General features: G+C 42.5%; 1 protein-coding gene across 1 annotated transcript in view; it reads left to right on the top strand.

Annotated features, from left to right (window-relative positions):
• Positions 1–414: 414 nt before the first annotated feature.
• Positions 415–12,034, top strand: part of DCC (DCC netrin 1 receptor) — a 366,068-nt gene continuing 354,448 nt past the window's right edge. The window contains exon 1 of the mRNA XM_054809591.1: positions 415–784. Within this exon, the coding sequence (XP_054665566.1) occupies positions 415–784 (370 nt within the window). The remainder of the gene's footprint in view (positions 785–12,034) is intronic.

The raw sequence follows: 12,034 nt of genomic DNA, 5'->3' as shown, positions 1-12,034 counted from the left end.
GCAGAGCAGGGTCCGACGCTCTTTTTATGCTTGTCACACTGAAATGCATCCTGGTGCATGTGGCCAGAGTAGGTCCTATGAGCAATTAAATTCTCCAAAATAAGCCTCGAGAGGTATGGTGGGTTTATGCTAATCTCCAACTCAGGTGTATCTAGTTATACAGGTCTTTAGCTTTGCTTTATCTCCATGTTTTCATAGAAAAGATCTATCTACAAATACTAGTTTTGTAGTGATGGGACAAAAATAAAATTTATGCTTGTGTTTTTTGGTGTGTGTGTGTGTGTTAATGATTTATTTCTCACTATATTTCTTATAATATTTGCCAGCCATACCTATGGTGCCTCTGGGGGTTGTATGGTAGCTCCTTCTATTGAGTTTCTGTATCTAATATAGTATGTTTGTTTCTCCATAGAAATGTATAACCAATATTTATTCTGTGTGTCTTATGGTTTTGCTGTTTCAGGTTCACAAATTAAGACTTTCACATCACTGAGGTTTTTGATTGAGCCTTCGGATGCTGTCACCATGCGTGGAAGCAATGTGCTGTTGAACTGCATAGCAGAATCAGATCGAGGAGCCCCAGTTATTAAATGGAAGAAGGACGCGGTCTTCTTAAACCTGGCAGTAGATGAAAGGAGGCAGCAGCTGGCCAATGGATCACTCTTGATACAGAACATAGTCCACTCCAGGCACCACAAGCCAGATGAAGGTGTCTACCAGTGTGAAGCATCTCTAGAAGGCATTGGAGCTATCATCAGTCGGACAGCTAAGGTCATGGTAGCAGGTAGGCAGAAACATTGCTACTTTTTGGATTGCTGGAAATAACTGTTTGTGAGAAGCTGCTCTTTTAAAAATAAGAGCAAAAAATGCACATAAAAGCATTTCAAGTGCTGTGGGATTTCTTTTTTTTTTCCCCCCTCTTCAAAAGAAGTAAAGCTAGATATGACACTTCTGCGACAGTAATTTATTTCTGACAAGGTATTATTCTTGTTTAAATATGTCTAATCACCTCTTTGTTGCTGTGAGTTATTTGCTGCATATTTATTGTCTTCAAAATAGATGAAACCTCTGAAGTTGGAAATTAACTGCTTTTCTGATGAATTGAAGATCACAAAAAAGAATGCCAAACTTCTGTAGGGCACTGAATGTACGAATTTTTATGGTTTAGGAACTTTTTCACAGACAAGAACTCATTATGCAGCTTACTGGAATTGGCAGCCTCTTTGTATTTCCTTTAAAGCACTTGTGTAGGCATACGGCAGAAGGAACAGAAGTTTGTTACCAGGCATCTGAGAATGCTTATGGCTTCTCATCAACTTAACAAATACCTTTGTAAAAGATGTTTGCCTGAAGTTTTAAAGGGAGTCTTTTTGCCTCTTCATCGGTCTGTAGAAGGATGTAGTGAGTCCTTAATCATCTAATTACTAGGGAAATAATATTTGGAAATCCTTCAAATAAAAGGTACAAAGAAACCCTTGGTAAATAACACCAACTAGAATGTGCTAGAGTTCAGAATAATTGTCTTCATGGTCATTATTTAAGAATTTTGCCAGTTCTAAAGGCCTGCTTTTTGTTTCTGTTCTCTATGTATGGGTTGAGCTACTGTGTCCTGCTTGATCGCTCTTAGACCTGTTTAGGAATGCCCTGGCTGCCTTGCCATGATAAGGGTTGAGCAGCCATCCATGGGTGCTAACCTTGGGAAAAGACAAAAAATAGGGTAAAATACTCTTTTACGCTGCAGAGAAGTTTGACAGGTGAGCTATGAGTTTGTTTGGGCGCACTGGTTATGTGAAGGAGCAGCTCATTGCTTAAGGATACTTAAGGCAGGCTGTGTAGCAGCTTTCAGTCTTACTTGGCTGTGCTCATGCAGCCTGTCGGGGAGATGCACATTTCTTCAGGTCTCCAGGCATCCAGAGACTCCATCCATTTTCTTATGATACCTGATCAAAACGAACAATAAGAGTCCTTAACTCTTTCCTAATCTACCTCCTCCCCACCGCTTTTCTGTCTGAATCTCTGGTCATTTAACCTCGCGTCTTCAGCAGTGTACGATGGACTCCTGTGCTATGATTCCTACCCAAAGTGATGGAGAGCCCCACAGATGTGAAGAAATTGGTCATTCTGTTATCAAGTCACCCTCGGAGGGAGCCTGCGGAGCTGCGCTTTGCCAAGTAGGGCTTTTTGCCAGTTCAGGTTGTTATTTGGCCTTGATCTTGGTTGTTGGCAACCACTAATAAAATAACTCCAATTATTCTTTTTAAGTGAATGCACGTATGCGAGCGTTCCCTGTTGTGCTGTGCCCAGCTCTGTAATTTTGAGCTTTTTGTAGAAGAACTGTGCTTTGCATGGCAGGTCCTGATCTCATATCCCTGCGGTGACAGTGAGAAGTCGGTGTGTGTGTGGGGGCTTGCTCGGTTCGAGAACAATTTGGCGGAAACTGGAAGAACTGATAAAGGTTTCTTAATTGGAGAGACAGTGAAAAGGACGAGAGGCAATGTGTGCAAACTGAAATACTGGAAATTTGTTTAAACAGAAGTCTTTTTCCTGTAAGGGCGATCGTGCTGTGAAATGGGTTGCCTAGGTGTGCTGTGGAGTTTTCATCCTGGGGATATTCGGGACCTAGTTGGACGCAAACCAGCGCGACCTGCTGGTATTTGCTTTCTGCGGGGCGCTGGACTTGCAGAGATTGTCTGACCTTAGCGATTCTGATTTTTATTTTTATTCTGATTGTGTGAAAATGGTTCCTGTCATAAGGTGGAATATAAGGTGTACGGCATTTAAAATTGGCAACGAGTATGTTATGTAAAATTGGCAACAAGTTCTTCAAGCAGAAGTGGTATTTTGCTCTCTGAAGGACACGTATTCCTGAGCGAGCAGAATTTTTGTGGGCTTTTTTTTTTTTGAGGGAGTTGCTGTGTGATGTTGGCAGAGCATCACTGACTTAAGGCACTGGCAGATGGAAACCCAACGGAGTAAGGGAGAAGAGGGCAAGAGGAGAAACGAAGGTCTCACACTCCAGTATGTTGTGTTAATCATTGCTTGGCAAAGCAAATAAACTTCCTATATTCGGCAAAGCCTCCTTTGACAGAGATGAGGATTGGGATAGGGTAGAGCTATATTTAGTATTATAGCCCTTGAAAACTGAAGCTTTCTGATCCGTTGTATGATGAACAAGGTATCGCTGCTAAACAGGCTTTTTCTGGACAGCCTGATGCTCTTATCTGAAGGAGATGATGTTATGTGTGACACTGTTGTCCTGATGAGTGGAAGTTTGTGTTCCTGTCAACAGTATGTATCCTCATTTCACTCAGTCTCCCGTTTCTCTGCAAGATTTCATTCTTGCAAGATTTTAAAGGAAGGATCATGAGCTTTAATATTTCAGGCAGGTTTTAGGATGAGATTCATTCACTGAATTACAATCTAATCTTGGGTAGTGTCACTTTCTAAACTATAGGTCTGTTCACAGCATTTTAAGTACCTTGCTGTTTGGCAACATAGAATACACCAACATTTATGTCTTTGGAGGTTAAAATTGCCAAACTACTGGTATGCATAAGGGGCATATATCTTTCTCGCAGTGAAGACTCTGAACGTGACTACCCCATGCTTTTTAAAGCATTAACGGTCAATAAAGCAGTCACCGCTAAAAGGTAAGAGTCAACTCCGTGGAACAGACTGCTCAGGGGTACTGAAAGTATATTGCCCTTTTAAAACCCTTCCCCTTACACTTTCATGGCTTAAAGTGCTTTCAATAAAGAAAATGTAGCAAATGAAAAGTGTTTTTAATCAGGCAAGAATTTTATGCGTGAAGCCTGCCGTGTACGGGAAACTACACCGTTTTGAAGAACTTCTCAAGGGTCCTTATGGCCCCGACATGCTCCAGTTGTAAAAGTGTTCCAGGCTGGAATGGAAATGAGAGCCCTGGAGAAAAACTAAGAGCTGCTTCCTTCTCCAGCATCTTGTTAAAACTCCAAGCTTAACAGACTACTGATTATTGGTATTTCTAGTAATTGGTAGGATTTAAGATAGAAACCGTGCTACTTTGTCTTATGTCTTTATTTATAGACTGTTGCTGGATCAGTCCTTGAAAGGTTCTGGCTTTACTGTTAATCTGAAGCACTGATCTTTCAGAGGATGATAAAAAGTGGAATTCATGGTTACTTTAGAGGGAAATTCCCACACATCAGCATCCAGCCCCTCAGTGAAGACCAGCTCTCTGATGTGATGTGTATGGTCAGAATGATTTATAACTAGAAAACAATTTATGCTGAAAATTATTTATAATTTTAGTTATTCATAATACCTTGTTCTTTTAAAAAAAAATTACCAAAAAACCCCTCAAAACCCCCACCAAACAAAACCCACAAAACAACCAATCAAACAACAGATAAGCTACATCGCAGCTATTGGTCTAAATAGATCTGTGTCCTGGCTTTGGTAATTGGATGTCTAGAGACTATAGGAACAGTATACATCCATACAGTTCACCTGAATGCTCTACCAGTAATCGACGTGGGCTGCGTGTTAATAAATTTGTTCTCTGTGCAGGGGGGTTGGATTTTTAAAGGTCCCTTCCAACCCAAACCATTCTGTGATTCTAAATTCCGGAGTCATGAGCGTAGCATTTGTACATTTAAGTGGCTTTTAATTAGTTTTTTCTTTAAGAAATGTGCCTTCCTTAACCCATATAGACTTTTAGCATTACATTCCTTGCACTTGTGTATTGCCACCGATTCAGTCCTGCCTGAAATCCAAGGTTACTCGGGGGACACACGTGCACGACACCAACAAAACCTCACCTAGCTGGTGTCCCTTTGATAACACTCCTCCATTCTGCTGTTGAAAGATGATAAAAAGCAAATGCGTTTAATCTTGCTTGAACCTAAGCGGAAGACACAACCTTCAACGTTTCAAACTTAATGTGTAAGTTTGTTGTAGACGGAAGAGAGCGTTAAGAACAAGAATAGTTGAGATGTAGTTTGGCAAAGAAGTTGGAGCGGAGAAGTGCGGGTGTTGCCCTTAGAGCTCCTGAAAGACTATTTCTGTGAAAAAGTTTTAATGTGGTGTTACAGGAGGTATCAGAAGTGCAGTCTCACTAGACTTCTCTTTTGTTGTGGAAGGAACTTACTGGTTATTCTGAAGGTTAATATCCAGGGAATAAAACCAGAGGAAAGCTCAAACCACTGTTGTGACCAAGCTTATTTTGGGACTAAACTGTATGACTTGAGCAAGTACCGCAGAATAAACAAAACCCACTTGTCCTATTTCTTCTTCAGCTGAAAGTCAGCCTGTATGCTCCCAAAAAACTATCGCCAAGCAGCAACTTATTTCTTCAAGAGCTTTAAATGATTTAAAAGTATTTTTCAATGGTGTCAGTGTGTCCCTCAGCTTTGAACACGAGACCGCCGCTCACGCTGCGGTGTTTTATCAGGTTGTTTCATCAGTATTAGAAAAAGAATATTTTATAATTGTGCTGGTGAGAATCAAACCTTTGCTGTGTACTTGTCCACAGTTTCCAAAGAGACAAGGTAACTGGACTTAGAAAAAAATTACAGCCCTGTATTTCTTGTGATTGTACCTTGTAACAGCACTGCCAAGCTTGGGGTACCAGAAGACTAGTTGCTAGGACAGCCGTTGAACCCAAGGTTAAAATCTTGCAGATGGGCAGAAATTTTAATCCTCATTGAGGAAAACAATGAAGCTGTAACACTAAACTATTTTTAGAATATTATAAATCTACTGAAAATCCTAAAAGATCTGTTTAAGTGCACTTAAAATGGGTAAGAAATATTAGATACTATTGCCTGCCGGTATTTTTTGGCTTTTAATGAACTAAGGATGAAAACGAATCATTTTGAGTGATACAAGGAGGTATCACTTCTAAGAAGCTATGAGATAAGCACAGGAAATGTGCTGTACCCCAATTTAGGAAATACTATATTGGGCAGAGTAACCAAGATGTGGTCTAAAGTGTTGCATATTGCTCGTTCTCTGGATCTGTAATAGTCACTTTCTTTTTCTGTAAAGGAAGAAAATTGCTTTCAGAAATTGTTTGGGATGTATAACTCGATTTATAACAACTGAAATTAGCCAGTACTGCCTTAATCTTTTTTTTATTCCTACCTTTTTTGATACCTAATCACAGGAGAGATCAGACTATTTAATGTGAATTCATGAACCATAATAAAACAGCAAACAAAACTAAACCAAACTCCACTTCCCTCCCAAACGTGTTTTGGAGCTCTAAATATTGATTTTCTTGATAGATGGCAAAATAAAAAAGAATAAAGGCAAGTCTTCATAACTCTGTAGAACAGACGTTATAGGCGGAAAACTTAGATTACAAGCATCACCCCTTGACAGTGAATTCAGCAAAATAGGTGGACCTCTCTGAACTTTTGGCCAATAGGTTCTTCTGTAATATGCCTTTTTATATTTGCATTTTATATGAATACCTACAGCACACACAGTGTGTCCTGGTGCACAGAACATTACTTAGGACCCTGTCAGGAATTGGTTGAATTCAGTGTTGAAGGACTAGCTAGCTTAGCTGATTTATATTTTTTTTCTTTTCTCTTTCCTACATGCCATAATATATGCCTGTGGGATTGCTTTTTACATCACTTGATGACCTATAGTGTTTAATAGTTTTTTTGCTTAATGGAACGGACGATTCCCGAGTGCTCACTCGGTGCTGTCGCTGCTTAATGTTCCTTTGTTGTATTTGTAAGATCCGCGTGCACCGCTCATGCACAAACATATACCCTGTCATGCCGTTAGAGCTCATTAGCGCGTTTGTATTTAAAAAGTGAAAGGAAATTATCAGGAAATCAGGTAAATATTTGACTCCTTTATGTGCCACTCTCTGTTTTGGACCCAATTTTTTCCACTGCCTTGTGCATAAGATGCACCTATTTTCCCTGACGCAAATGGGGGCGCAGGGAGATAAGCAACCCGAAAACCAAACCAAATGAAATGCCCCGCAAATCTAGTAAGGTAGTTGTCCTTTTGATGCCTTTTTTTTTTCCTTTAAATTGTCACTTTCAATGCTGTTCACGGTTGTTGCTTTGACTGTATAAGGCGAAAAGCTATCGGAAGGGTTTCTGTTCAGTATGACCACTCTTGTGCAACAGCCTTTGAGTTACAACCTTAATTCCTCTTTGCGTTTGTCCCACCTTTAATCTTGTGGAACTTGAGTGGCTCCTCTCAGTGCCTCGTACACAGCTGCCGCAGGTCACTCTCCTTTCCCCTGGTAAGCTGTGATGGGATCTCTCATTGCAGGACAAGAGCTGTAGGTGGTGGGTTTACTTCCTTGGGAGTAATTTTAACTTATGGAAGGCGGCAAGATACTCTTGCCTGTATGACTTCAATACTTAATTGACCATTGAGTATCAGAACACTTACCTTGAATATCCACTCCAGTGAAAATTCAGGAATAAGGAACTGGCTCCTTTTGGTGACCGTTCTTTGTAGTCACAGTTACCACTAAGTACCAAGTAGTTTTGAAGAAAATTAGCAGCTTTTCATGACGTGTGTCTTCTGACTTCTAGTGCAAAGAGAAACGTGGCAGCCAACTTCTGCCTCATCACTGAAAATATCAAATTCTTCATTCTGAACAGGTATCATAGAATGATAGAATGGTTTGGATCAGAAGGGACCTCAAAGCCCATCCAGTTCCAACCCCCTGCCATGGGCAGGGACCCCCTCCACTAGCCCAGGTTGCCCCAAGCCCCATCCAGCCTGGCCTTGACCACTGCCAGGGAGCCAGGGGCAGCCACAGCTTCTCTGGGCACCCTGTGCCAGGGCCTCAGCACCCTCACAGGGAAGGATTTCTGCCTCACATCCCATCTCCATCTCCCCTCCTGCAGCTTCAGGCCATTCCCCTTGGCCTGTCACTCCCTGCCCTTGGCACCAGCCCCTCTCCAGCTTTCCTGGAGCCCCTGCAGGGACTGGAAGGGGCTCTAAGGTCTCCCTGGAGCCTTCTCTTCTCCAGGCTGAACAACCCCAAGTCTCTCAGCTTGTCTTCATAAAGTAGAAGGAATAAAGAAGCTTTGGAGTATTTGGAGCCAGTCATCAAAGCCTCTTGGGTGAAGAATCAGATAAAGTGGGCCCAAATGGCAAGAAGTAGAGAAGACTGAACATTATATCAGGTATTATTTAGGTATAGTATAGTCTAGATACTGTACAACTAATCAGATATTTTGCTTAACCTTCACTTTAAACATACTACTTAATATTTAAAGGTAATGAAAATACTATGGTTCCTTAAACAGGTATTTTATTTTCCTATAAAAAATGGTTAGAAGCAAAGTCTCTTCAAATGTGCTAAGAATCCAGTGACTTGGGGGACCTTGGAGATGAGGGTAAAGAGAAGCGCGTCTGTGGCAGCCCCTACGGTCTTCAGTTAACGCACAGTTCCAGCTTTCATTCATTTCCTTATTCCAACTCTGTGTACATCCTCCCTATTCTTCATTTGTTTTCCTAGTTTTTGGGGGTTTTTGTTGTTGTTTTCCACAGAAAATCAACTATACCTTTCCATTAAACAGAGTGACCTGATCCAATCCCTGCTCCCCCCACCATTGTGAATTGGGAATAGCTCCGCTATGACGTTCCTCCGGTTTTAAAATAGCGAAGAAGTAGGCCATGTCTGAAGATACGTGTCGTTGCTAATGTTCCACCTTACATTGAAGTGCCTGAACACCACCGCAATAATTAGCAGAAACACTTTCATCAGCTTTTAATTTTATTTTTCTTGTTGGCTCTAAAATTACTGCGGTGAGTGACTTGGGAGCAGCAGACTCCCGAGGACCGCCCCAGTCACACATCTCTTGATGTGTATCCGTGCGCGTTGCTCTTGGGTACGCTTTCTGGCAGGAGGAGGAATAATTAACTATATATTTAACACAAAAATAAAAAGCTATCTGTTCATCTGCATTAATGCTGCGAGCCCTCCGGGACCCCCGAGGCAGTGGGCGGAGGCATATCCAGGCGCTGGCTCCTGTTCTGTCACTCCAGCAAAGGTCTTTCTGGATTCATAACCATCAAGGCTCCGCTCTGCGTTCCTCTCTCCTCCCTTCTGAGGACTGAGCAGAAACCCGGTGCTGGGTAACAAATGCATCGAGCCAAACTTAACTATTCCACGTGTTTATTTTCCGCTTTTATCAGAGCAAAGGGTATTTAGCAACCTTGCATCAGTGCTCTTGACTGCCAGTCCTAAATGTCTTTCCCTGTGCCAGGACACCATGTTTCATCCTGTTTTGCCACTTCGGTTGCTTAGAGCTATCATCTTCTGTGGGTTTGGCCAGTTTCCCCATGAGCTGTGCCACTGGGATGCCGTGTAGCTGGGGATTAGAGCTCCACTGGGACGGTACCCCTGAGGAGATGACACCTAAATAGCTAGGATAAAAATGGAACTTTTGTAATTTTTTTTAAATGGACCTCACTGAGCCAGAAATTATTTTGCTCGTAAAAATGGAAGTTTGAAAATCAGTAGCTAAAATTATGAAATTTGTGTCAACACACTGATTCTTTCATCACTTTCAATTTCATGAGTTTTTCAACCTGTAGGAGGGTGACATTCCAGAGTTAGAAAAAAAGTGTCTGAGAACTGCATTACTGTACAACACTCCTTTTATTTGGGTGTGAGGTGACAACAGAAGCGCTGTCTTTTCTGCGCCGTGTTCCTTTCTGCTATCAGGCTGTTGAGAAATGCTCAGCGGGAACGCCCGCCACCACAATTCCCGCTCTTCGTATCCTTGAGCTGCATAGAAACATGGCTTTAATTAGCAAATTTCATTTAGGAAAAAGGTTTTGCTTTTGGTTTTAGTGCCTGGCAGAGATTTACTTAGGCTGAACTTGAGGAGATTGGATTGAAAAAGGAGCAGCCTTGGTTAGCGAGGGCATGCAGTTTCAGTGAATTAAAATAATGGGGTGTAATAGATCATAGGCATGGGAGATGGCCATCAGCCTGTAGATCATCGGGCCAGTTTACCTTCCAGGAGAGGACTGTTCCCACACGGTGTTTGCTGATCATCTGCCTGTTCTGGTTTTGCAAGCCCTAAGTGGTAAGAGTCCTACGGTCTGCCTTGGCACTGTGTCCTACTGTCTAATAGATCTGTCAGAATAGTTTTTCTGGAAATTAATCCTCAGGTTTTCTTAGCGTCATCACTTTGTCCTCTGTCGTGCAGGACAAAGGTGTGTTGGGGTATAATGGTCTAAGCCTGGAAACAAATGCTTGATTTCTAATTTTTTTGGTGTATAAACTAACTTTTTTGGGTTTTAGTCCTGATACAAAAGTACTTGTCAAGTTGCTGGCGTTCCTGGGGCTGCTGTGACAGAACAGATGATAACTGATGCAGTAATTTTAATGAGAAAAAGCCTCTGTGATTCTCACCTTCCCGGGCCCCGTTGCTTATCTGAGACTTGCTGAAAACCCATTTACTCTTTGCGGCTTTTTTTAGCATCTCCTCTTCTCCTCCCTCAGTCCATCTCCTAGTGGCAGTCATTTGAGGGCAGAAGGACCTGCCTCCATTTAGGTTCCCGGCACTCTCAGCTTCAAGTTCAGTCTGTTGAAGGTAATTTTCATTTCGGGGCGTTTTCCTTTGCTGGGAATAAATCCCCTGCCTGAGGCTGGTCTCCTGCTCCCAGCCGGCAGCTGGCAGGGCAAGCTGTGCCGCTGCTGGGTCTGAAGAACCGTTCGTGCCTCCAGCCTTCTTTGCTTCCAGTTACGTAATCGACACTTCCAAGGGCTCTGGACTTGCTGGGGTTTTTTTTTTAGGCAAGAAGGATTTTTTTTTTCCATTTAAAAATTATGGTTTAAAATTTCTCTCTGATCTTTTTTGTTCTCTGGAAGTAGCAATGCTCACACCTGAATTTGCAGACGTCAAAGTCCTCCTCCTGTGTTTCCTTGGTGTGGTATACAGGCGCTTCGGATGTATTTGCCAGCCTATTGCTACAAAATCTTTTGCGGAAACAGAGAGAATGCTATCAGAAGCAATACTTTACCCCAGCTTTACAATTGGGAAAAATAAATAAAGAATAAATTAAAAAATCAAAAGGCAATAAAGAAAAAAGGGAAGCTTGTTTCTATTTAGACACTGATGTTTAAATTTGCTGCCCCAAAATTCCTGCTCAGCTGCTGCCTGATGATGGAGGCAACTATAGCCCAAAGTTACGGCAGTTTTGACCTCTGTTTCTGGTTGCTCCATCCTGTGCGTGTCTGCTCGGCCCTGACAACACACAGGAGCCGGGGTGCCCCTCTCATTTCTTAGCTCGGTGGGCAAGGAGACATTCCTCTGCCTTTCTCCCCTTGGTCCTTACTGTGTGGTGGATAGCCCCAGTGTGCCTTGTCCGTGCAGGCAGGATCTGGCCCTCTGTGGGAGAAGGGATGGATGCCGAAAGCGGAGAAGCTGCCCTTGCCCTTCTGTATGATGCTGCAGGTATTACAGTACTCAGAATGACGGCCCAACAATCAGCAGCCGTATCCAGCCTGGTTTTGTTTCAGTACACTAACAGATTTTCTGATGTCCAACCTACATCGTCTCTAATATTAAAGATAAATGTGATCTAATCCTTCTGTTTATGACTGAGAACAACAGAGGGATCATAATTTCTTTAATTGCAGTCTTAACATGTTAAAAGGGGCTTTAAATTTAAAGAGGGCAGATTGAGATGAGATCTGAGGAGGAAATTCTTCCCTGTGAGGGTGGTGAGGCCCTGGCACAGGTTGCCCGGAGAAGCTGTGGCTGCCCCTGGCTCCCTGGCAGTGGTCAAGGCCAGGTTGGATGGGGCTTTGGGCAACCTGGGCTAGTGGAGGGGGTCCCTGCCCATGGCAGGGGGTTGGAATTGGATGGGCTTTGAGGTCCCTTCCAACGCATTCAAGGAAAAAAAAAAATAATCTGTTGAACCTCTTGCTCAGACCCCTCATCCTTACTCTTTCTGGACTAAACAAACCCGATTCTACTGACACATAGATGATCTTCCCAAGTCTCTTGTTCTTGTTGCTTAGTTGGATGTCCAGATTAAACGCGTTTAT

Source organism: Grus americana, chromosome Z (genome assembly GCF_028858705.1).
Source record: "Grus americana isolate bGruAme1 chromosome Z, bGruAme1.mat, whole genome shotgun sequence".
In the NCBI taxonomy this organism is placed as follows: domain Eukaryota; kingdom Metazoa; phylum Chordata; class Aves; order Gruiformes; family Gruidae; genus Grus; species Grus americana.
The sequence above is the reverse complement of the archived record's forward strand: the minus strand, read 5'-3'. Positions and strand labels throughout refer to the sequence as shown.